Here is a 26,856-nt window from a genome sequence, read left to right as displayed (position 1 = left end):
ACTTTTTAATGGAAAAATCTGCTTTGGCTTACATTGTACCAACACTACCCACTAATTCCGGCACTTGAAGCTACTCTTTACCTTTGCTAAATTGAACCTGTAAATGTAAGTCTAAGAGTAGAAAATATTTTTGTGGAAATAAGTGAAGTAAAATTCTTATTTAAGAAGGTGTAAAAATCCAAGATAAATGTTCGTGCATTACAGTGTTAATTTCATAACCTTTAAATTATCTTAAGAAGGTAAATGCTTGTAAATGGTTATGTTAATAGTGTGAAAAGTGTATTAGTCGATGGACTTATTTTTCAACCTGCTGAGTAAATTTTTAGCATCTAAATTTTAACTTGACTTTGTTAATTTTTGGTACTTGGTAAAATAAGGACCTATCAATGGAATCACTATCTGTTTTTAGTGTACATATAGATGCAAAGGACATTAAAATGTTTGATGAAAGCTGGTGAGTATTGCCTTGTGAAGAAATAGCATGAGTTGTGGTTGCCATGAAATTTTGATATTACTTCAGCATATGTTGCGTAAGCAGTTTCCATATAAATGTCGTCATATGTTTGAATGTTATCATGCTTGCCTTAGAGTTTATTTTAGGTCTTTGTACCTTCATCATACTTGAAAAATATTATTCATGTAGTTTTTATACATAATATTCTTTTGCCTTACATATATGTCGAGGTAAATAAACCTGTCTCTATGATTGAATGTTCATGGCTTCATCTCAAAAGGCATGTTCATAATCGGGATTATGTGAGCATTCTGCTGTAATCCATTGCTATTTAAGCATAGAAAGAAATTATTGCAAGCACTAAGGGAAAATATAATTATTTTATTTTATGTTCTTTTTTATTTTTCCATTTCTCATGTGGTCATTTTTCATTGTTTGTAGTTTTAATCCTTCAATTTAATCAAATGAGAGCTGTTTATTTTTCATGCTAATATCTTCATCATGTGTGTAGCGTAAAATATGTGCCTACTTGTTCATACATTAACTTCACTAATGTATGTGTACTGAGGAAAATGCTGGATGCGTCCCATCTGACAGGTATGAATTGAGAATTGGATTTACATATTTTTGGATTTAATATAGTTTCATTTCCTTGTGCCTCATTCGTACAACATGGTTCAAATAATTTTAAGGATTTAGTTTCCTTGTATTAAGACCATTGATGTCCTCATGAAAGTGTAAACTTTGCATGCATACCTGTCGTGAATTTCGAAGGAAAATAATTAATTCTGGAAATTTTTCTTATCATTTCAGATACGTGAGGACTGGAAGTATGTAGCCATGGTGATAGATAGGCTCCAGCTCTATATCTTCTTTATTGTGACAACGGCTGGGACTATAGGCATTCTGATGGATGCGCCTCACATATTTGAATATGTAGATCAAGACAGAATAATTGAGATCTACAGGGGAAAATGAGAGCTCTACTGTATAGTCCTCTCAGTGTCTTCATAGTGTTGGGTGCAATGATGTGGTTTCTCTCCCATTTTTATACATGATTATACATACCTCCATTCGTCCGGCCTGGTCCATCTTCTCCCTAGCAGAGAAAAAGGGAGGGGATCGGACTATGAGGTGTCAGTTCAGCTTGACCAGCTAGATGGGGCTGTTAGCTAAGAGCATGAAACAGCCGTTGTTATCTGGGGTCAAGTAGCACTAGGCTGGATCCGATGGATGGAGAAGAGGCTGCAGGTGTACTGGAGTGCCACTTTACACTTGAGAATCCTTTTACAGGTCCGCCTTCCTCCCTCCATGACCCACAATGAGCTGGTTGATTCATTGTTTTGCAGATCCAAAAATTTTTAAGAAAGCAAAAATACCACCAGTAGAAGAAACTAAGTCTGTGGAAAAATGTCTTTCTAAATTTGAAACAGCGAAAAATAACTCAGAGTTTTTTTCAGTGAAAATATTTATGATGAATGACAAAGAAGAAAAATGAAGATAGCTAAGAGTCATATTTTATGTGGTTAAAAAAGTGAGTGTGACAGTTTCATGGCCAATCGCAGTGTTTTAATCCTAAAAAAATGAAGTTTTAAAAAAGTTATGTTTATGCCCCAGTTAAAAATTTTTCAAATGCATGTACTTACTAGTCCAAGTGATTCCTTGTCAATGGTGTCCTTTGAGAGTGTGCGAATGAGTGTGTGAGGAACACTGGAACTGAAGTGTTAATGGAAAAATTTTCAATTTTACATAAGACTCCTTCATGATTCAAAGGGAAAAGAAAAACCATGTGCTCAAACTTAATTATATATAGAAACTCTTATTATCCTAGGGGAGGGTGTACAACATGTTAAAAATTTGCCTCCTGTTGTTGTTGATGGGAAGGTGGGGGACGCAAAGGAATGCACTATTCACTGTTAAAACCTCGGCCAAGCTTCCTTTACTAAGCTCTATAACTGTCAATGTATATTTAGGAGTGTGTTAGAGAAGGACAAAACTTTTATTAAGCTCGTATCTTTGTGGGTGCACTTAGGAGCTTAGATGACACCATGGTAGGCAAGTAGTTGCTTTGTATTTGCAAATGTCCTCAGAAGAAGCCCTTGATATATGATTCATTGGTACAAAGTTAGACTGGGGTACTCTTTCAAAAACATACACATGCATTAACACACCTGATCCCTGCTCAGTTAAATATGAGGGAAAGTTACCAGGCATAATTTATGTGCTTGTCTGATGCTACTAGGGCATTATGAAAAAAATATGGTGAAGGTTACCAGTTTCAAGGAGTTATTTCTCTTAATTCTTTTATTACTGATTATTAGATTTTCCATAATAAGTTGTCAATATTTGATTGAAACGAATCTAGTCTCTTAAAATACAAAATATCTATTATGAATCACATTTACTTTTTTTAGAATTATGAGCATTCATGATTAATCCTAAAGATTTTGTCCAAGGGAAGAAACTACAGGAATTAAAAAAAAATCCATTCTTTTGCCTTTAAGAACCAAGTTGAAGACATGAATTCGTTGAAACTCTATGGAAGGAGACAGTGGAATCTAGGCTGCCAATTATTATTACTAGTTCACACAGTTTCAAATTATAGATTAATGAAAGGCATAGTTATCTAGCGACATAAAAGATTCAAAGAGAGGAATACTCCATTCTGCATCTCCGTGAATTAGTTTCACATTAGCCTCACCAACTCTGTTTACTGTTTTATATTTTTGAAACACCCACAAGAACAACACTCCTAAATAATAACAATAACAAATTATCCATAGCATAACATATCCGTCCAACAAAATGGATCTACCTACTGACAGCATTTGGTTGAAGCAATGAGTGTGACCTCTTAAGGCACTCATACTTGGCAGGTTGATAGAAAGTCAAAATCCCCCAATGTTTTACTGTATCAAGGAAGCTGCAAAGGGCTGCACAAGCAACTAATGAAAAGGCAAAGTTCTGATAATGAAAAAATGTGTGTTACATGTTTTCTAGAAATCCTTTTCTGGTTAAAATTTTGTTGTAAACTATTATCTACAGTGCAGAAAGTATAATCTACTTTGTGCTTAAAAATACAACAGTTAAAATATGAATAGGTTCTTTGTTTAATGTTTTCAAAAAATCATATTTCTTGAAAAAAGCAGTGCACAAGTTCGATAAGAATAATTTACTCAACTCTTACACAGTGAGGTGAATCATTTTTTATGAATTTTTATAAATTAGAGACTTAAAACATATTGGGAGGGGTATTCTCATCTAATTTGCCCATTTCTATTCCTAGTTTTGTATAATGAACTATGGCGACTACATTCACTGCAAATAAATTTATACAGAACAGTAGTTATAAACTTATAACAATAATTGGTAATCTATTCCACACATTTGCCAAAAAAGAAAGCATCCAGTGGCGTTCCAGGGCTTCCAAAGGGAATATTAATTTTTTACTAAATCTAGACACCCTTTTTGGAAATTGCTTTTCAGTCTGTTATTTTTATGAAAACTTGTTGATTCAGTCTTGTGCACATGCCTCACGACAACAATTCCCAATTACAGAAATACTTCTCTTTTGATGCTTCTTTCAATAGTTGATATTAACTGTATATATATTCACACAAACACATGCATTTGCATATATACATACACAAAAGCATGTATTCATTACTACATTTCAATTGTTTATGAAAATTAAAAGGCAAAGGAAGTATTAATATCAAAGAAAATGATATAATAATAAAAAAGTTATGAGTTGTCTAAGTACATGATAGACCCATAGGAAATTCACCACAATTTGGGCACAGTTTTGCAGTAACTTTGTTCCACATGCATGTTTTGAAAAGACTATTAATAAATAAATTGCAAATAATAATAATAACAAACAATAAAAAATAAGTCAAGAACAATGCTCAATGACTATCATAATATTTGAGAAGACGTTGTCGAATAGTGTGTTTGTTTTTTGTAAATCAGTCTTCACAACCACAGTGAGTGTTCTTTGTTCCCTTCGTGTGTGAGAAGATGTTTGTTACATAAAATGCGCTGCCACAAGTGTTGAGTAACTTTATTGAAAAGTAACAACAAATAAAAATTACTAAAATAAGGTTGTTACAGCATTCTTGGCAGTCTTGAATGTACATAGTTGGCTGAATAATTAATTAACTCGATGTCAGTGTGTGAAGTAGAGAAAGAGATGAATTGAAAGAAATGTGAAGGTGATAGTAACACGTCTACCTCCCCTCCTGTAAAGAGAAAAAAAAACATTTCCAAGCTACTAAAAATGAGAGAGAGAGAGAGAGACGATTGAACGCCTCTTAGACATTACATACTTCAGTATTGGTGGATAGTGGTTTAAGTAGCTGTTTTGAGACAACGATAAAAAAAATAGAATGTAACCTTTAGTCCATTACATTTAATAGCCTTTCTGGTTGAAAATATTGATTGAATGCTTTAATGATTGGTTTGCCTGTGTATTTTTAGTGTTAATAGCTCTCAAAAATGTGCGTGTGTGACATTTCCTTAAAGCACCACTCAACTACACATGCATAATTTGCACACTGGATATAAACATGGGGATAATCTGTGAAAGTTTTTTTACTGATACATAGACAAGCACATTGGCATTCAAATGTGTGCCCACACACACAGAACACTCAATCAATCCACACACAATTGCAGCCCAAGCAGGATGGTCCAAAGGCTAGGTCAATGTGGTGGAAAGCTGTCATGGAAGGGAAAAAAAGTAATTAGAATCTTGGTCTAGCATTGGTCTTAAAATTATTAGTTAATATAATTCTTGATATATAAATATAATTGATCAAAGTTTTAAAGAATGCCTTAAATAATCAGCCATTAAATTGTATAATTGTATTACAATAGACTCAAGATATTCAGCAATAAAACCATATTATTATTTAATAAAAGCATTTACTAAGAGATAGAGAAATTAAATTACAATTAAACTAATATAGGTGCTCTGTTAAATGTGAGTCTAAAACCACCACGTACACCATTGAGTATGCTGTTTTCTTGAGGATATTTAATTTACAAGGATGGTAAATTAATTTCTTTTTAAACAAAGCTCACACAAATGGAAGGATGATACTATCTACAGCATCAAATATTGTTATGTTTTGTGTGATGTCTTCATTTTAAATAATGGATTAAACAAATTGAATGTGTTATAAAACAATTTGTTTTCCTTCTCTTTGTTTAGAATGTATAATATTCCGAATTTTCAGAATCTGCATTCACTGCTAAAAAGTTATAACGGCTTATCATAAAACTGGCGGCATACTAAATCAATTTCGTTCCGGTTTAAAAATGATTGATATGGATCGATTTCCATCGGATGCATGCCATAATTATGGATTGCCATCATTAAAGCCATCTAATATTAGTTGACCGTTAATTTTAAATAGAAAATCCTACACGCAAAACGAAAGAATTTGCTCGCATGATATAACTGGTAATGGAGAGACTGAAACTGAGAATTGAGTGAGCTTGGAGAAGTTAGCTAAATAATTAAATAGTGTGTAGCGTAAATGTTCTCCAGAGCTACATGACATCTAAAGATGCATTGTTAAAAAATAGGTATTGTTTGAATAAAAATTGTGTCAAGACATTGGCCTATGGCTGCCTAAATAGGTCTATAAATGAGGCTACGATATAAAACGAATATTTCACAATCATAAGCCAAAGAATATCAAAGTTTAAAATTAATGAAATGAAATCTTAAACTTTGCTCTGTTTCTTTACCTCATATATCCCTTATTTATTGTTATAAATGGTAAAAGGAATTGTCCCTTCAGTAATAAATTTGACGTTTCTCAGTTGTTTACATGAAATATATAATTTCATCCATCAATAACCTTATGTGTAATACATATTCCATCATTAGGGAAAAAATCAGGCATGGAAATTTTCATGGTCTCCTTAAATAACAAACCTGCATTTACTGCATAAAGTGACATAGTGGTTTTAAAATGAGGCAGGTCGTATCTTGGTTCAATAAAATATTAGCTTATAATATTTTGGCAATGAACTTGTTATGTAGGTGAAAATATTTCCTGATATTTTTCAAAATGAAAACTTCTTGCTTGAATTAATGTTTGAAATTATACACTCCTGGATAGGCAATCTCAATAAATTGCCAAAAAAATGCTTAAATCACTGTTATTTGTTTGCACTATTAAGATATGCCTACATAATTCCTATATTTTGATGAAACATTAAAAACTTTCATTTCTACTTAATAAAGACATGTTTGAAGTTAATCGTATTGTTTAAATTGTATATACTTTAAATAGGAGGACAGAGACTGAATGAAGTGAGGGATATTATGAGTCACACTGAGTAAAAGTGTGTTGTGACGATACAAGAATTTAGCTCCTCTGATAAAAAATATGCGCCTAATAACACATTGTTAAATTAAAAAAATGAGGAAAATACACATTTGGTTTAAACGACTCCTTTGTTACTTAATTCCAGTGCAAAAGATGTGAAAGAAGAGGAGGCATTTGAAATAAAATGTTTAAATCTTTAAGATGGAAAACTGTAATATATTATTACCAACAAATATATATATTCAATTTACACACACATATATCTATTTTTTGTTTGTTGTTAAAATTAATAGAAAGTGGTTGGAGAAAACATTGAGGTATTATTATTTCAACATGTCCCATGTTACAAAGCTAGTTCAAAGTGAACGACTGAATTCCTAAATAATAAATGAAAATCAAAAACCAGTACACTAGCTATTGGTCTATTTAAACTTATTATCAATGCGGGATAATTCTTGAGCTCATCAGTGCTACTAAATGTGAATAAATTTAAAGAAAGGTGATACTCATTAGCTTCTGTACAAAGAGTACGTAAATAACCTACTTTTATTTGATTTTATTAAAATTCAATGGACAATTTTGTCTCGTCGTGAAGAAAATAATAACAAAACTTGAACTTCATAGTGAATGCATCTAAGAGAAAGATAGTCTACAGCTAATAATAAAAATCAGCAGGAAAATTCCTCACCGTCTTAAAAGTTTATTCAAAGTAGGTTCCTCTCAGGAAAAATACATCCTGAAACAGGAAGTGACGTTTCGTATGAGCATATTATTTCACTGGAATGAACTCCACCTTTATATTTAAAAAAAATATGAAGTCATTGCTCAAGGAAATTTGATTTTAATGACATCTGCCCTAAATATTTCAATTTTCAAATAAGTACATCACAATTACCTACTTAAATTAATATGTAGTGCCTTATCATTAGTCTAGTGAAAGGATAAATAATGTGAATTTAGGAAATACGCACCACTTAAGGAATGAAAAGCCATTATGCAGGGGTTTCCAGACTACACGAATAGGGCTACACACAGTACATTGAGTTATGATGTAAGAAAGAATTGATGGAGGGTCACACTATTGAGAAAGATTGTCATTGTCTATACAGAGTATAGGAAATACACATTTATCTATTTTTAAAAGATCAAAATTCTGTATTCAATGACATTTTTCATTTATACTATATATATGCATGTGGTACACAGATAAGTCTGCTAGTAAGAATGTGTGAGGTTTAATGAATAAGCCTGATTGATGGGTGGAATTCATTGCCTATGTATTTACATTGTGGTCCACAGGCCTTAGTTTGAGAAACTCAAACTGATTAGATAGCTATTGAGATGTTATGGTTGATGAAATTTTCATAAAGCATTATTCCACCTGTTGTCTTCAAGTAAATTACTCTAGTAAATATTAAGTATCAACATAGCTTTATCATCAGTACCTAATGTGCTGAAATGGGGTAGGAATTCTTATGACATATTTGAAGTAAATATGCAATAGATTTAATTTATACTTATAAATCATAATAGTTATTTCTGATTAGATTTAAACTATCCAAATATGTCTTTTAGTAAACTGATCTGATCATTTGACTATTAGTGCCTCACTTCACAAATAAATGCCATGTTTTTTACACCGATAATTTTTTAACTTTCTTAATGAGTTATCATGCATCACAAAAGGTGTAAAGTCATTTCTCTGGTCAAATTGTAATTAGAATGATGTCAAGTTTACATGGATGTTAATTTTTTAAATGGGACAGATTTGGGAAAGTAATATGCGCAAGCCCTTGACACCTAAATTCAGCAAAAATAATTATTATATATTTATTCTCAGAACTGTTTTCCTATGCATTGGAAATGACATGAAACAAAAAGCTTTAATGATGATTCTATACAATATACCAGTAATCATTCCAGAATTGAATGCATATTATTTTATGGTGAAATTAAGAAAAATCAGGATGTGATTAGCTTTTTGAGAAACAGCTTCAGTGATAGATGCATCGATTGGCTTCAGCAGCATGATATCAGGACATACATATTGAATGTGTTTATCAGGTCCATGATATGGCCTGATAACTATCCATTAAGTTGATGCATCATTGACTTCAAATACTTACCATCCTGTAAGCAAAATTGAAGATTGGATATACCTGAAAATATTACCCCTCAACTGATTTCAATATATCTTAATCACTATAGGTAAGCAACACCACTATTAGAAAGAAAAACATGATCGTTGAATATCCTAGCTATGTTATGAAAAGATTTTTTTCAACTAGAGCTGGTTTATGAGGCATCTGAAATATTTGGAGAATGTTTCTTTGCCTTCATTATAAATATTCATCTACCAAAAGCAATGAGCAAATAATTCCTTATGTGGTAGGATGCATGAGAAAAATAGCAAGTTTGGCTTTGTGGCAGTATGAGTATTGCCGCGCAGTCTATTTCCTTGGCTTTTGATCACCACAAACCATTGCTACGTATTATTAATCTGGTAGCCTCTCTTTTGGCAAGTCTGTCATTTTTTTATTTCGTTAATTGGAAAAAAATATGTGAATCCGTTCCTTACAGGGGCATATCCAGTGCTGGATGAAAGGGAAGGGGTTTGCATGACCCCCCCCCCTTTTAATTTATGGAAAAATTGAAAAGTTGGAAATCAATTAGGTGGCTCTCCAATGAAAGTTTGTTTATCACCAGCTTAGCAAACAACGTGTAACCCTTTTGATGCTAGCCTATTTTGTCTGGTATACTGAATAGTGCTAGGGCTTTTTTGGCGAATTTGTTGGTTTGCACTTAAAAATTTATATAACGTATATGTCTGAATATAGTCCCCCCTTTTTTTTTTTCAAAAATGCCTGTGGTAAAAGTAAAGGGGGGGGACTATATTCAAACGCATTTTTTTTTAACTTTTCCCGAAATTGAAGCCTCAAAATTAGGTGGGGGGACTATATTCAGAGAAATACAGTAAATCCTAATATGCATTTTATGAAGCTAATATTGTTTTCATATGCTCTTGATACTTATGGGTATTTTAAAGGATTACAGATATTAAAAATGAATTATAAAAGGTAAGGAAAGCAATAAAATAAAAGGCACAAGTGTGACAAAATCTGGCCGATTGATCGGCCTGTGGCACTCTTCTCATGTACACTTGGGCTGATAGATCAGCCCACTTGCCCTATAAGGGTTAAATTGTTCTTATTGAATATCAAAGAAAAATAGCAGTTAAAAAATTTAATCTTCTGAGAACTTAAATCAAGCATGTCTAATAACATTCGTGCATAATATTGTAAGTAATATCCAGCAATGTGCCTTCAATAGCAGTAGATGATACTTCAAAGATCACAATTATGGCAAGCACTCTCCTCACTATGCTGGATATTACTTACTATATTATGCACAAATTTAATGAGACATTATGCTTGATTGAAGTTCTCAGAAGGTTAAATTTTTTTAAAATTTCTCAGGGAGAAGCCCCTCTTTAGTTTGGAGCGGCGACCAGACCTACACAAAGATGCGTAGACTCATATGGTCCTCCCCAGCCAAATTCCATTGCTAAGCCATGATGCCTTGTAATTTTTGGGATAATTTTTTTAAGCTTGCATTTTATTTGCAATTTAAATTGACCATTTTGGTTGAATAAAAGAGGAGAGCTTCAAAGTGCCATTGGAGTGAATAAAATGCTTTTGAGTGATGTTTGGCTAATTATTGCTGCTAGAAATAGATCACTTCTATTCAGTCAAAAATGGAAACTTGGCTGCTTTTTCTGGGTTCGGCTGTGGTGTTATTTGATATTGAATTCTTTGGTTTTCGGCAACCACTCCAGGTAGGCACATGGCCAGAAATTGCTTCAGGGGGACTGGGGTGGTGTGTGGGTTCCCTAAACTTGGAAAGCCATGCGTTTCATTAAATCAGCTGTATATTTGCGGGACGACGAAGGTAAAATTCGTTGTTTATTGGTAAACATTATTAAATACTACTACAGTAAAACTCGGCAAATTTGAGGGGACCTTCGTTCTATATTGTTATAAAAGGGATTTTATTTTACTATTGATATTTAAGGATTTTGCCCTAACCATCTCAGGATTGGTGACTAATATTCCATAAATCGTCTTTATTTAACCAACATATCCGTTACAATGAACCATAATCCCATCTTTTCTATCAAACGGCCGTTAAGGGATTGATTTTAAGACCAACAGTAGGTGAGAACAATTGGTGATGGCCTCACGTGAGAACTGATGCTAAGGTAAGGAATGGTTAAGTAGCGAAGATACATGGCCTTAATTTCTTTGTAAAAGAGGAAATAATTCCCCAAGGGACCAGAGAATAGTTTGTAAAAGCGGGGATTTAGTCTATTCCAAACTCGTCACGTGTGGGGAAGTTTACATCGGCAATCATAGGAAAATTCAAAGGACCGGAAACTCACCTCTTTATGGGTAGCACTTGGTTACAAGCATGATTGTTATGAGCGAGTATTACTGTATTTCAAAAAAAGGTGTGTGAGGAGATAAATGCTCCAGGGGTGGTGGTCTTCTCGGCATACTTTCGGTGAGCAGTGACCGAAAAGGAAAAAATTTGGGGGGAGGGCGTACTGAAGCCCCTAAAGTGTGCCCCCCCCTTGCGGAATGCCTGACTCTGGGGAGTGGCCAGACGGGGTTAATGCAACAATTTATCGCCAAATCTAAACCTTTTGGCATGGAAGTTACCAGTAATGCTGTGTATGCGTATTCAAGTGTACGATTTCTTGCTTCACTTGCCCTCATACTAGTAGAAGTAGCAGATGGTAATGAAGCCTTTAGTAACCCAGCTAGCAAATAAGTCATTGTGATAAGGTGATAGGAAGAAATAAGGAAGGCACTTATAAAGTAAGCTTGTTATGGGTATCTTACGGCCAGGTCGACAAACATCCAGAGTCATGACAAAATGGATGCCAAACTTTCAGTACTTCAGTAGATGTTTTTATTCCATCATTTTAGAGTATTCATTAAGGGATTTATGTATAAGAACAATTTTCCCATTCTTGGCACGTTTATAGCATGACTAGACATAACATCATATGGCCATAATTTGAAAATCATTCACATTGATGAAATGATGGCAAAACGATGGTCGTAAGAAAAACGCATAATTTCACAAGAATAGCGACATGGAATAATATAAAAATGCTGGAAGGAATCTCTAATACATATATATATTGTATTCATCGGGTATCCCGACCATAAATTAAAATTCATAAATGTTAGATTGTGTGGACTTTGAATAATTTTAGTTTTTTCATTCATGCACAAGCTAAGTTATTCTATATAATTGGATTTTAAAATGGTAAATATGCCTTTTACACTCATTGGCTGCTGTGGTTTAATAGTTAGCGTATAGAGCTGCGGATGTGTAGGTCATACGTTCGGTTCTCCCTGGTGTCATATTTTTTTCTTTCCACCACAAGGATGAAGTACTTGTATTTTGCTTTATATCTTCACCAGCCAGTTGCTTGCTGTTATTAATTTTTTTTTATGTACGGGAAAATCTGTAATCAGTTGTTAAGCTATTATAAAGACTCGCTGAACTTCACCGGTAGGCTTCAGATTCATGTCGGGATGAGCAGCGTAGCATGTGTAGTACGCTGTTCAGCTGCCTTTGGCGCTCCAACAGAAGCGACTTACGTTGTCTGAGGATATTTGACGGCATTCCTTATCTATTCTACCCTAAAAACTTACCCTTGCCTTATATAAGCTATATGAAGTAGGAATCGGTATTCATTAAATATGTGGAATTTTTTACTTCACATAAAATTTTCAAGTAATTAAGATGGTTTGAAGTATTTCACAGTGTGTCTAGCTTGGCATTCTTTCGGTATGCCATTGCATTGTTGTTGGATGGTGACAGCAGTTTCTTCAGCGTTACAGATGATGTCTTCAAACAGAAGAACAATGTTGATTTCCATGTCTGCTAATGGAAAAAACAGTTCCGCCATTCAGCAGCAGTTGAACCTGCCCTAATCGAACCTGGGCATTGCAAAGGTTTTCATGCCACTAGATTATTGTCCAGAGAATCATGGTGTTACCCCAGAGTAATATGCGAGGCCACTGAGATTATCTAAATTGAAATCAACTTCAACAGTCACAATGTGTACTAACTTCACTAATACTGGAGGAGAATATCCCTCCTAGTCATGGGTCAGTCACTAGGAGAGCTAAGCAAAGTGCCTCCCAAATTCACCAACTTTCTCTCGGCTAGTTGTCGAATCAAATGTATGTACTGGAACCTCAAGATAACCAAGTGCCGTGGTGCAGCGAGGGGAGGTTTTGGGGATAAACCCCCCCCCCCAGAGCCCATAGAAATTTTTAAGTTAAATCTATTTTATGTGATTGGATTAATATTGCTAATAGAATAGTGTGAGGATTAATAAAATATCCTTCAGAAGGCCATAAAAATCACCAATTTGAACCATTTATCTTAAATTTTTCTGGGGGAAGGTCTCCGCACCTCCAGCTTACCCAGGCAGGTATGCAATACCCCCAAACCCCCAGTATTACTTGCGCCTGAAACCCCCCCCCCAGCCTTAATTCCTAGCTGCACACCTGACCGATTGTGTCTGTGCTTGACTCACTCACCTTGAGTCCGTGGTCAACCACCGAGACTGAACATTTTCTTAACAATGTTGCTATGCCCAAATCATTTTTCTTTTTGTATGAGGAGCTGTTAAAAGTGAGGCATTTATTTGAAGAGTGATCAAGCATAGCCATGTTCAGTGCATTATATTTCTGATTATTTCATCAGAATGCAGGCTCCTCATCCATTTCTCCCTCAAGAACATGTATTTACTTTTCTTTTTCAGACCTGAAAGTGTATTTTCCGCAGAAAATTTGCGTTTTCCTCATATCTATGCAGAAATAGAACTAAAAAATATTTATCTACTTCTAAAAAAATTGTTATCGTAGTGATAGTGACCCTTTGTATCACTCTATGATACATACAAATAATGCAACAATTACAAGAGAAAGGTTTTATGCAAAAAGGAAAAACTTGCATACATAGGTATATAGTATTGATGTTACGTAAGGTCATGTTATTGAAAGCAAGTGAAATGGTATCAATAAATGGTACTCACTTTTCTTAACCTTGTCCCTAATAAAGACGTAAATGTACGTGTGGACGTTTCTTGACCCGGGAGATGAAAGCCGTATATTTCCATATGAGATTTTCCTGACCAAGAGAACGAAAGCCGAATATATACGTTTTCCTCCTATCCCCCTTTTATGATGGTCGCGGGTGTACGACGTCTTTGTTTCGGGACCCAACACTGCAGGGTTTAGGCTTTATCCTCGGAATCCTGGAGCAGGTACCCTGACCCCTCGTCTTTTATTACCCCTCTTAGCAGTAAGGGACTGCGGTCATGCAATTGTTTATCCAGTCAGTTTTCGAAATAAATATTTGTTCTTTTCTCAAGAAATATAAACTAAGAATTGAATAGGGTGGTTTCCTATTATTTTTTTATTGCCTAAATCGAAAGATTATTACTCCTGGAGTACGTATTTCACGCTTTTAGATTTTTAAATGACGATATCTATTTTTCGCAATTAAATGAAAAGTGAAAATTTTGGAGCGCGCCAAAACGCGACGCGTAAGTATGAATGCCGGGAAATCTCTCCGTGAGACGTATTTCTGGTTCCCGCTGCCGCCCTGTGAGGTGACCTTGAGACGAGGCTTAGCGCTGATACGACGCAGGCTGCTAGCTGGTAGCTAAGTACCTGCTGGCTGGTAGCGCTTGGCTTAAATAAGGATTATTAATACCTTATCAAATGAAGAAAACTTTCCGACCTTAGCCAGTTTTAATAGGTGATTATTAAGAAACGTTTCCCTGAAGTCTGTGTCGTACATTGGTAATCTCAGACGATGTAAAACTCCTATCTACTCGTATAGAAAATAGGTCCCTGTGACGTCACGTGGAGTGGCATCGCATGGGCGCTAATCTGGCCCTTTTCAAATGAGGATAAAAATGGACCATTGCCATTCGTCTAAACCGATATTTCTAAAACAAAATTTTTATATTATGAATACACTAATGGTGGGTAACGAATCGCCATCAATGCCTTTCGTTTTCTTTGATGAAGGAAACTACCCTATTCTTTGTCTTTTGAGCTGCATTTACAATTTTTAAACAAAATTCTATGATAAATATTAACTTATATCTCGAGTTCTGTATAAACATCAACATGGAAATTGTTGCTGCATTTAATGAGTTAATATTGACCTTCGAACTTCGTTTAAAATTTGACAATGCTCAGAAAAAAATGAGGAATTCAATTTAAAGTCTGCAATTTACGTGCAAGCAGCAATTATCTATGTGCTTAATACATATAAGCAATACGTAAGTTGACCACAATCCAATGCCACAGTTATAGTCGCAAACCTGGAGAGGAGGGAGCACAATTACTCTCGGAGAATGCGGAGTCCCAGCGGGGAGGTGTTGAAAAAGGTTCTGCGAGACCCTTCTTAACGAATGTCCTCCAAAAATGCTCCGTACCACGAGAAAGAAGAGTCTCTTGGGGCTCAGTACAGCAGTCATGCTAAGACGAAAACTCCGCCGTCTCGAAAGGGTTAATGCCATTCAATACAGAATAACAGCAAAACTAGAATCTCTCGTCATCAAACATGCTTGGGATTCAAGAGAAAGATGGAAAAAAGCTTAATATGTTCAAGCGTAGAATGTGTAGAATACGATACAAGCAGTGCTCAGCACTTGGAGACACTCTTGCATCAGGAAATGAAAAAAAAACCAGATGTATCATACGAGGGCTGTCTATAAAGTAATAGAGGTTTTGTCATGGCACTGCACTGGGTGGGACTTGTGCTGCTGCCTCAGCATGTGTTTTCCTACACTCTGTACGCAACCAGCCAGGGTATCTTGCGCATCGCGCTGATCGTACTTTGTGTACATTGCAGTGTTAGAATGAGCGCTGCTATTGAAAATCCTGCCAGTTGTAAAGTGTGAGCTGTAATGAGATTAATTTGTTGGCAAAAAATCACTAAGCAATTGAAAATTATCGCCAGATTTGCGATGTGTATGGTCAAGGAATAATCACTCAAAAAGTTAACATGCCCGATACAAAAAAAGCATCGAGGATAAATGAGCAAGAAAGTTTTATTTCACCACGACAATGCTTGTCCACACACAGCCAATGAAACCAAGGCGCTCTGGGATGGTTTTGCATGGGAACAAGGGTGTACCCAGGATCAAAACTAGGGGGGGGGCAAGCCATGGTCGTTCAAGTCTTAACATTTTTGCATGTAAAAGGTGAATTAAACCAACATTTTAAGAAAATTATAACTGCGCTTAATTTATAAAATTATTTTAGTTGCATGTCTTATTCTAATATCATTTTTCGTGGGTTAAAAGAAAATTTGTAGAAAAATTTTTTCAATCCAGGTCCGATTTTCCTTAACCTTTTCCCTACCGTACACGTATATATACGTGTGGACGTTTCCTGACCCGGGAGACCACGGGCGTATATATACGTGTGAGATTTTCCCGGTCAAGAAAACGAAACCCGTATATATACGTTTTCGAGCTCTCCCCCTTTCAGGACGGTCGTTGGTTTAGGTCGCCTTTGTCTCGGGACCCAACGCTTCGGGGTTTAGGATTAACCCTCCGAATCCGGGAGCAGGTACCCGGACCCTTTGTCTTTTACAACCTCTCTCAGCGGTAAGGGACAGCGGTCATACAATTGTTTATAGAGTCAATTTTCGAAATAAATATTTGTTCATTTCTCAAGAAATATAAACTAAGAATTGAATTGTTTGTCTTTTGAGCAGCGTTTACAATTTTTAAACGAAATTCTACGACAAATATTAACTTATATCTCGAGTTATGTATAAACATCAACATGGAAATTGTTGCTGCTTTGATAATGGCCTTAGAACTTCGTTTAAAATTTGACAATGCTCAGATAAAAATGAGGAATTATATTCAATGTCTGTAATTTACGTGCAAGCAACAATTATCCATTTGCTAAATACATATAAGCAATACATAAGTTGACCGCGAACCAATGCCGCAGGTATGGTCGTAAACCCGGAAAGGAGGGAGCACAACTACTCTCGGAGTCCGAGATAATACGGAGTCCCACCGTGGAGGGGTCGAAAAAGGTTCAGCGAGACCCTTCTTAACGAATGCCCTCCAAAAATGCTCCGTACCATGAGAAAGAAGAGTCTCTTGGGGAGCGGTACAGCAGTCAAGCTAAGACGAAAACTCCGCGGTCTCGAAAGGGTTAAAGACTTCTGCGACTTTTGCTTCTGGGGGGGAGGCAAGCTGTCCCGCTAGATCGGCCCATGCATGGGAAGTATTCAATAACCCACCGTATAGCCCGAATTTGGCACAGAGAGACTACTGGGGTCACCTCCTGTTCCCATTGACGAAAATGTGGCTCGCAACACAGCAATTTGACATTGACGCTGAACTGCATGGTGGTGTATCTAAATGTTAAACTTGCAGGCAGCAGATTTCTACAGGCAGGGTTTTCAAAAGCTTGTACCGCACAATGATGAATACCTTAATTTCAATGGCGATTATGGAAAAAAATAGCCAGAGAGCCTTACTTCAAAATTTATATGACAAAAATCGTTATTTTCACTTTGTTTATTTTTTATTTCAAAACCTGTGTTACTTTCTGGACAGCCCTTGTATATGATACATTGGGACTGAAGATGTTAACACTAGAACCACGGACGGGACTTTTTTGTCCCATCGCCCTTTGCAAATGTTTGCCATTCATGTACTAGTGGTTTGATCCCTTTGAAATTTACTTACTTTGACTCATTTTTTATGTTCTTTCGAATGGTCATATTAAAAATATTGTACGATGTTTGGTTCGCGAGAAAAACGACCATTTAACTAGAACCGCGGGATGGGACTTTTTTGTCCCATATGGGGAAAACATGCAATTTCATTTTTTTTGTGCACTTATTTTGTATTTAGCATAATAGCAGTTTATTACGAGGGGGATCGAAGCACAGATACCGTTATTCTGTCAGTTAGAAGCGCAGCAGGGAATAATCTGTGCACTGTGCCGGCCGCCTACTCACGCAGCGCCGGCCGAGTCACCTCTGCCCGGCACGTCTGTAGGTCTGAGCTTGCAACCAACACGCTTCAAAATAAGTTTACTGTATTCCTAGTTATACTTAATAAAATGTTTTAAACTTAACCTAAACACATGTTTTGTTCACACAAACCACAAAAAACCATCATTTATACTTAAACATGGCAGGATCAACGCATTTTGCCAATGGGACAAAAAAGTCCCATGCTGCGGTTTTTGTGGTATTTGAAAGTTCAGCGGTTCTAGTGTTAATAGGAAATTACTCACTTCCAGCTGACCAATAGGGTAGTTTCCTTCATCAAAGGAAACAAAAGGCATTGATTGCAATTCGTTACCCACCGCATTAGTGTATTCATAATATACAAATTATTTGGTTTTGGAAATTCCAGTTTAGACAAATGTAAATGGTCAATTTTATCCTCATTTGAAAAAGGCCAGATTGGCACCCATGCGATGCCACTCCACATGACGTCACAGGGACCTAGATGCTATACGAGTGGTGAGGAGTTTTACATCGTCTGAGATTACCAATGCATGCATGAGGCACAGAGCTCAGGGAAACATTTCTTAATAATCACCTATTAAAACTGGCTATGTTCAGAAAGTTTCCTTCATTTGAAAGGGTATTAATAATCCATAATTAAGCGAAGCGCTACCTACTAGCAGGGTACTCTGCTACCTGCTAGCAGCCTGCATCGCAGCGGCGCACATACTCTTGCCCCAAGGTCACCACACACGACGGCAGCGGGAACCAGAATGACGTCACACGGGCTTTTCCCAGTATTCATACTTAGTCGTTGCATTTTCCTGCGCTTGAAAATATTTACTTTTCATTTAATCATGAAAAGTAGATATTGTCATTTAAAAATCTAAAAGCGTGAAGTACATACTGCAGGAATAATAATCTTTAAATTTTGGCAAAAAAAAAAATAGGGAACCACCCTATTGTGACCAAGTACGTAAGCTATTTTGCAGGGTTCTAATCACAAGTCTCCATCACCCAAGCAGACCCCACCCAACATATAAGTAGACACAGGAATTGACTTAGGAGTTTGATCTGAAAACCACAAGTGCAGCATAGGTGAAACTGTTGTCACCATTCAAAAACAAGAGTGTCATGGTATCCTGAAACTATTTTGATGTAATTGTTAAAACTTTGTCACTGAATCTCCTTTAACCTCATCCTTGTTTCTTCATGTACATCAATGCGAGGCATTTCTCTGCTGCTCCCTGACCTGCGGTGTCATAGATGGTCAGTGTAGCAGGTGGATTGGTTTCCCACCCGATGGGATTGCATTCAAATCCTGGCAATGGTGGTTTTTTTTCTGAGGTTGCCTGATCCCTGCTAGATTGCTGTGTGGAGGGCAATTGAAGTACAGAACTCCTTCAATTGGATTGGATTTAATCCATTGACCACTTTGTTATAGTAGGGTAATGCTGATAAGTGATAGATCTTTGTATACTTTATGAATGGCAAAAAATATCATCTGCCGATATGAAAATCCCCATGGGTGTAAAAACTACATATCTGTCTTCTTGCCAAGACATTTGAGGGTTTTGTGGCTTTCATTATCCCTTAGGTCATATTTATGCCCAGATAATTATAAATTTGGTTATTTTATATTACTAGTTGTAACTATTATTTGTGGGTCGTATCCAGTTATTTCTCCTGGATCCTTCAGGTTTTATTTATTTATTTTTTTTTTTATTTTACTACATAGTTGCTTGAGGCAGTTAAAGCAGAGATCCGAACGACCGCTATAAATAAGAATGCCTGGCAGATAGCCATGGTTGGCCACATCCTTAATCTGGTTGCCTCCAAACACAAAATTTACTACATTAGCAACTGAAAGGATACCAAATCACCTAAAAAAGTGACTGGTAACGATGAGGAAATATGGGTGTCACTAAAAGTGCCTAGAGGTCCACAAATTTTTATCAGACTATGTACAGCTATACCTTCTATCAAACAAATTATTCTTATGGGGTTTAAACTTGCATCAACTTGAACTGGAGTTGTGGGAGAAAATTGCAATTACGTAGTATTGTTTGGGACTTGACCTTGCTTCACCTTTTATGATGCTGTATTTTTTATGATGTTCGGAATGCCAAATGCTGCTCAGAATATTTCTGTGGTTTTGTTGAATGAGCGGTGGTAAGGCTGTAATCAATTATTATTCATGAGCTAAATTTAGCAAGTTGTACCTGAGTTTGAAATAATAGTCACCCCTGTTAACGGTGCGGTATTTCTGACAATCGGTCTGAACTACTTTGCTTCCCCTTCAAAGTTTCCCCATCAGAGGCAGTTTCCTCTCCGCATACTGAAGTTCTGAGCATCCATGGGGCACCAAGATTTAAGTGGACTATAAGTTACTACGTACGAAAAATATCCCTTCCTCAATCACCTACTCTGTTATAGGTAAGTTTAGATATAAAAAATGCGAATGTTTCTGTCCACCGTTTATGAGTTTGTGATGTCATTATAATGACATCTCCATAGAGTTATGGTCCATTAAAAACCTAGTTCAGGGAAAACTGCACATTAAGGGAAGGAATTGTTCACTACAGTGTAAACAACTATAAACCAGTCTGATTCAAGAAGGGGAAACGGTGACGCCTGCAAGGAAACACAAAAACCTGAACTCTCCCTGTTCAGGCCCCTTGGCCATCTGGGTTTGTGTTTGGAGGCAACCAGATTAAGGATGTGGCCAACCATGGCTATCTGCCAGGCATTCTTATTTATAGCGGTCGTTCGGATCTCTGCTTTAACTGCCTCAAGCAACTATGTACCTTGGAAAGATACCGGGGACCGCAGAGTGCATAAGGGCTTGAAAAGGGGTTTCTCCCTTGGGAAAATGTTATTCTTTCTTCTATGGACTGCTCGGTGATCACACTGCTGGCCACCTCTAACAGAATTCGGTCCCTGAGGCAGTCGAAGATCTTTGGAAATATGTATTTGTAAAAATTCGTCAGAAACATTCAGGATATGCCCTCTATTTCTCCCACACTCTCACAGACGCAACCACAGAGTACATTTTACCAACGGCTTGTAGAGCTCCAGTGGTGACCTGCATAACTTGAGTTTTTGATGTCAGTATATCTATGGAAAGGATTTGTCAACGTGAACAGCTCAAGAAATAGGCGACAGATCAACAAATGGAGAAATACTGTTCTCTTTATTTTTAAAACTATGATTGTTGACAAATTAAAAATATTGTCTCCTTTCATCCTTTCCCCCACCCAAAAACAATGATCCACAAAGGGGAGAACAATGGAATATATTGCCTCACTTTATTTTATAAATAAAATGAATAAGTCTATGAGATTAATGCTATTACAATGTTGATTTTGTGGAAAGAAAGGTTGCTGTGTTTATACGTATGTTTTAAAAATCAAAATCCAGCTGCTTACACAATAATAATCTCTCAGCTCTGCTTAAGAGCCGCTTAATTGCATGTAATTAGTTGCAGATGATTGGGCTACCCTTAGATATATATGGTTACCTGTGTAATCAAGTTTAATCGGTGCATAAGCAACTCTTAACCAAAAATGGTGATATGTATTGCTCTTTCCACAGTCTTAAGTGTCACCAAAATCTGATGATTTTGTTTAGCTGATAAGAGATTAATTAGAGATCTGCATCAAATCAATCTCAGAGTCACGGTTAAGAAAAATAAAAATAATGGGTTGAATTTTGGGAAAGCATGTCTTTTTTTTTTTATGGGATCATCATGTATTTGGTTCCTCATCAACATATTTTGTTGCAAATGTTTGCATTTAGCAATTTATATAACCTCATAATAACTGCTCCAGTATTTTATTCTCAAGGTTGCCTGTTTGCAAAAAAAAATAGCTCATTTAATGACAAAATTACCAATGCAGTACTCACTTCTTAGGGAAATAGCCTTTTGCCTTAGCCATCCTTAGTTGCTTTTATTCTAGGCAGCATATGCCCTGTTGTTATGGGCCACTGATTTGTGGTTCCTCGAAACTTATGATTTCCCATACAAACAATTCCAAAACACCACCATTCTATCAGAGCAAGCTATCTTTCTGAGGTTCTCCGTCAACCAAACTTTTGTTGAAAATATCTTTGTCATTTTTTGGAATACAAATGAGCTATTTGGATGCACAAAGGTTAAGAAAACACTTAGCTGTTTCACAAAATAAAATATATTGCGACCGGTTTCGATACAGCGTATCTGATACGCTGTATCGAAACCGGTCGCAATATATTTTATTTTGTGAAACAGCTAAGTGTTTTCTTAACCTTTGTGCATCATGAAGGAGTTTCACCATATTACGCCAACCACCATCGCATTTATCATGGGAGCTATTTGGAATTGTTTGTATGGGAAATCATAAGTTTCGAGGAACCACACATCAGTGGCCCAGTAATTTGTGATGTGCAGTGATGTAAAATGGATAATCGTGTGGTTAGGGTTATGAGTGTGCTTATTTTTTCTGACATATGGGAGGGGGGTATCCCAGTATTTCTCTATAGTAAAGAAAGAAGTAGTGGCCGTGAAGATTACTCTGTTGGTTTTATGCTCAAAGTTAATATTATGTTCTCTATTTAGTACTCCCAGATCGTTGCTGGTCTCCGGGGATAATTTGTGGAATTTGCTGAACATTTTGGATGAATTAAATTTAGCCTTGTTTTTCTGCAGAATTTTTATTAAAACACTACCAGGGTGTTGTTAACGTCATCGTCTGGTCTAAGAAGGTGATGATGACATTATCATACCTTTGAAACTATGGTCGTATTTCAATGAAAATTCTTTGTAAAAACAAAGTTAAATTTTACTCATACAAAACACCCATCTCATATGAAAGATACAAAGAGAAAAAATCATTCGCACGGATCTTTCGCACGATTGTGCATTGCGGGTGACTCCCGTTAAAGTTATCACCGCGGCTATTCCCGGTATACTTTAAACCTCCCATCTCATATTTAGTAGCACACATCGATGGCTAATTTCTAACAACAGGTATCTCAAAATTTGGCCGGTCTGATTTAATACTGTTAATGAACAATAAAATTCAAGCAAAAAGCAACAATTTGTTTGGAAATGTATGCTTCTTTTTCAGTTTAATGTATTTTTGGTTTTTAATTTCAATTAAAATTATGCACAATTAAAAAATTAATCGTTTTTTTTTGCTCTCCTGAAAAGTTGCTACTTTTGAGATACGTGTTGTTAGAACTTAGCCATCGATATATCAAATATCACACATAATTAATTCATACTTCAGTGAGTATAAAATACAGCAAACTCCTATCCGTGCTAATGATGGGGATAGTAGGCACAAATAATCGGAAAGTATGGACAATCCAATATTTCACTTAAATTAATTGTTATTTTCATAATATACGTAAATCAAACTATGTATCTATAATTATTTACTCACATTGTCTGTTGTATTAGATTGCTTTCCGGAATCATCAAGAGCTTTTATCCCGCCCGCAATTTTTTTTACCAGTGATAACGTGATTGTACTCATAATCCTGCTCCTCCATGAAATGACTCCTCCATGAATGATGGAAAATGGTTATTTTTGCTGACATGGAGGTGAGGGCAGGCCACAAAAATTGCCAAAAATGTGCTAATGCTTGGAATTGAAATGCAAATATCCTGATGCTTATGCAGCGCTCATGTGCGGATAATCCACAACACGGATAAACCGCAACCGGATAATCAAGAGTCTGCTGGGCTGAAATAATGCTACACCAGTACTTTTAGTATGCTTTTTTAAAGTAATCACGTGACATTTTTTATGAAACGTTTCATTTATTTTATAAAATATAAGAGTTTTCATAATGTATTCCAAATTAGTAGAAAAAGTTATGTATAGTAATTAAAAATAATCATGTGTAAGCAAGTGGGGAAGTTGTTTGGCAAATGATTGTTTTTGCTGACATGGGGGTGAGGGCAGGCCACAAAAAATTGCAAAAAATGTGCCAATACTTGAAGTCTCCTTTGAGGAAAGTGGTTTGCAAGTATGCATATAAACACTGTGCAACATGATAACCTACCTGTGTTGTCAGGCATTGTACAAAGCAGTTAAATTGTGCCAAAGTTGCCCAAGGGGCAGCTGCTTCCTCAAGCAGATCCATTGTTCACACAGCAAGATCATACCCTCATATTATCTGTGATGGTTGTAAACTAGTAATACATAATAACCATCATATTGGCAACTGGTAAATGATCATGCCATTGCCTAGCATGCAGCTGCAGATGTCTGATTCGTAGAAACCAAGGCTAAAGGGTCATCTATACCAAGGTATATCTCAAAAAAATCATTCCCCATTGAGAAAATGTTTTTGAGTTGTAATTTTCATTTCCATAGATTAATTTGTGTATCAAAGAAGAAGGGAAACATACAATGGTAAGTAGCAGTGAAGAGAAGGACAAAACAATTGCAGGAATCAGTGATGTAGTTAATGTCAGATGTCCTTCCATCTTCCCTGTAGAAATCAATGACGAACTGATGTTTATCTTGATCATCTTGAGTGTTGGAATTTGTTCTAACAATTCGTGTATTATTAGTATCTTTGATTTTGACCTCTTAATTGCATTAATGCAGTTATCACAGTTGCTTAACATGGTTTTGGATATAACAAGACTGGGTTTCAAAATATGTAGCTCTCTGTTAGTTCAAGCAGTCTTCCTTTCCTATCTCAATAAATTAAAAAAATTTTCTGAGTTGGATTCTCAATCAATGCAGTCTACCCTTTGCTCCCTCGAGGCCCAGTACCTGCAATTGCATTTTTTAAATTATAGCATAGAAATCAAAATGCATACCTTTGTCCTTAAAATACACCTTCACTCCTAAATACTGCATGGTTTTTGAAGACATTGTTCTGATTGCTTCAGCAATTAATGACCTGGACTTACTTTTGACTCCAAAATCTCTTTTAATCAAAAGATCACCTCAATAAAATCAAAAGCCATGTCTGTCTGACAGATTCACCGGAGTCACTTACCATATTAATTGCCATGAAAGCTAACATTCACTGGCATTCTCTGCCAATCCTCTATTATGTATTTCTTCGAAGTAGGGGAACCAGGATAGGGACAAGGGAGGGGCTAAGTGTGGTTAAAAATTCCAGCTGTAGTGTGGGTCGGAAAAAATTACCATTCTATCTAGTGTAAATTGGATACCTAAGGGGTGGGCTATAGCCCCTTGGGTATCCAATTTACACTAAATCCGCTCCCCCATAGATCCACCACTGTTGTTTCATCATCTACTCCACTGCCTGTCCCTTTAACTGGAAAATTATTGGATGGTCTGTTAATTTCTTCATTTCAGTTGTCCGACACCATGATTCTTCTCTCTCTGAAATAATAATTGGCCCCACTATCCACCCGTAGGAATATATATGATCTATCATTCATTTACAGTGCTTTGAAATGGTAAGTAAGGATCATCTGAAATACTTCCATTCTTTTCATATGTCACATTCCCAACCACACCTTTCATAACAACCATCTAACTTAACACTCACCTAAATTCTATCTTTCTCTCTCCCAGAGATCACTTTTTTTTTAGAGACTTCCCACCTTGTTCAAGACCATTTTGTCTACCTACTCTTACCTTCTCAATGTCCTTTGGAAGATTCAAGATGCTGCTTTGAAAAACCTTCTCCTTTTTTTACAGTTTTTTTAATTTGCTATGACTCCACATCATAAAAGTTTTATAGTCAATATTATGGCTAAATTGGCTGTTTTTGAATAATTATATTAATAATGTACATTTTCTATCGTTAATTTTACAGAATCTTACCCTGACCACTATGGTTTTAAACGTATTCATTGGAATGGACTGTTGGAAAAGAGTTGTCTCCTCTGAATTAAGCACGAGCTCTCCTCAATCACTGGGGAATTAGAATTGAGAATGAGTCGTAGATTGGAAATCTTGATAACAATTTAAGTTTTAGCCCTAGGAGAAAGGAAGGCCCAAGTTTTTATTCTGAATACTTGAGACAGCATCATTGTCGTCTGTCAACAAGGTGAAAGACTGATTACGGTATTCCCTGTTTGTTGCCGAGTCTTTGCTCATTACCATAGTAATGTGAACGTACCACCGATGATAGAGAGGGTGGTTCCCTGATTTTGGATACAAATTTAAGATTAGGGTGCCAGGTGCACACTCAGGAAAAAAGGGTACGTCACGCAATAGACAGGCAAAAGATGAAAACATTGAACAATATACACACATATCATATTCCGACAAACACACAGGTTGTAGTCTTCTTGAAGATGGTAGTCTTTTAATCTTGTCAAGCCCTAGGTCACATCCAAAAAAAAAATAATTTACTTACTTCTTGCAAGGTTCATACACTCAATGAGAAGAAACAATTAATATGACAAACTTCTGTCATACAGTTGCTGGTGAGCACTAGGATGCCTCGTTTTACCACTTTTTTTTAGGAGCGAATCGTAATACCCGGCAAAAGTTGCGTACCCGGGTGGGTATTACAGATATGATATTTTTTTTCAAAGTCAGTTAATATCTTCTGTTCGCCATTTTGTCTTGAAGTTTCGAAATTTTTAACGAAAAACGTAAAAACAAGTAAAAAAATTGAATTTAGTTTTAGCAAGCACTCATTTTTTTCCAATGGGGTATAATAGTGGTCTTTCCATGATATTTTAGACCAAAAACGTCAGCTCTATTGCTTTTAATCATCGAGAAAATTACCTTTTATCGTGTTCCCGAAAGCTGTTTTTGTGAGGTATGCAACCCGCTATCTCATATTATGCCATGCATGCGATATATGACGTGAAATAGAGATGTTTTTCAATCTAAAACGTGTAAATCATGTCTGAAATTGTCAAGGGTAGTCTCTAGGATGAGAGTATGCTCTTCCATGCTATCGCAGACTACATATTGACCATATTTTCGTGCAAGAAGATAATCGCTGAAGATGGTAACTATCATTCGGGATTCA

At 36.1% G+C, this 26,856-nt stretch overlaps 1 protein-coding gene across 1 annotated transcript in view; it reads left to right on the top strand.

Annotated features, from left to right (window-relative positions):
• Window positions 1-8,185, top strand: part of LOC124168649 (acetylcholine receptor subunit beta-like 1) — a 310,521-nt gene extending 302,336 nt beyond the window's left edge. Inside the window, exon 7 of the mRNA XM_046546912.1 lies at window positions 1,268-8,185. Within this exon, the coding sequence (XP_046402868.1) occupies window positions 1,268-1,432 (165 nt within the window). The 3' untranslated portion in view covers window positions 1,433-8,185. The remainder of the gene's footprint in view (window positions 1-1,267) is intronic.
• The last annotated feature ends 18,671 nt before the right edge of the window (window positions 8,186-26,856 follow it).

Source organism: Ischnura elegans, chromosome 12, assembly GCF_921293095.1.
Source record: "Ischnura elegans chromosome 12, ioIscEleg1.1, whole genome shotgun sequence".
Lineage (NCBI taxonomy): Eukaryota > Metazoa > Arthropoda > Insecta > Odonata > Coenagrionidae > Ischnura > Ischnura elegans.
The sequence above is the reverse complement of the archived record's forward strand: the minus strand, read 5'-3'. Positions and strand labels throughout refer to the sequence as shown.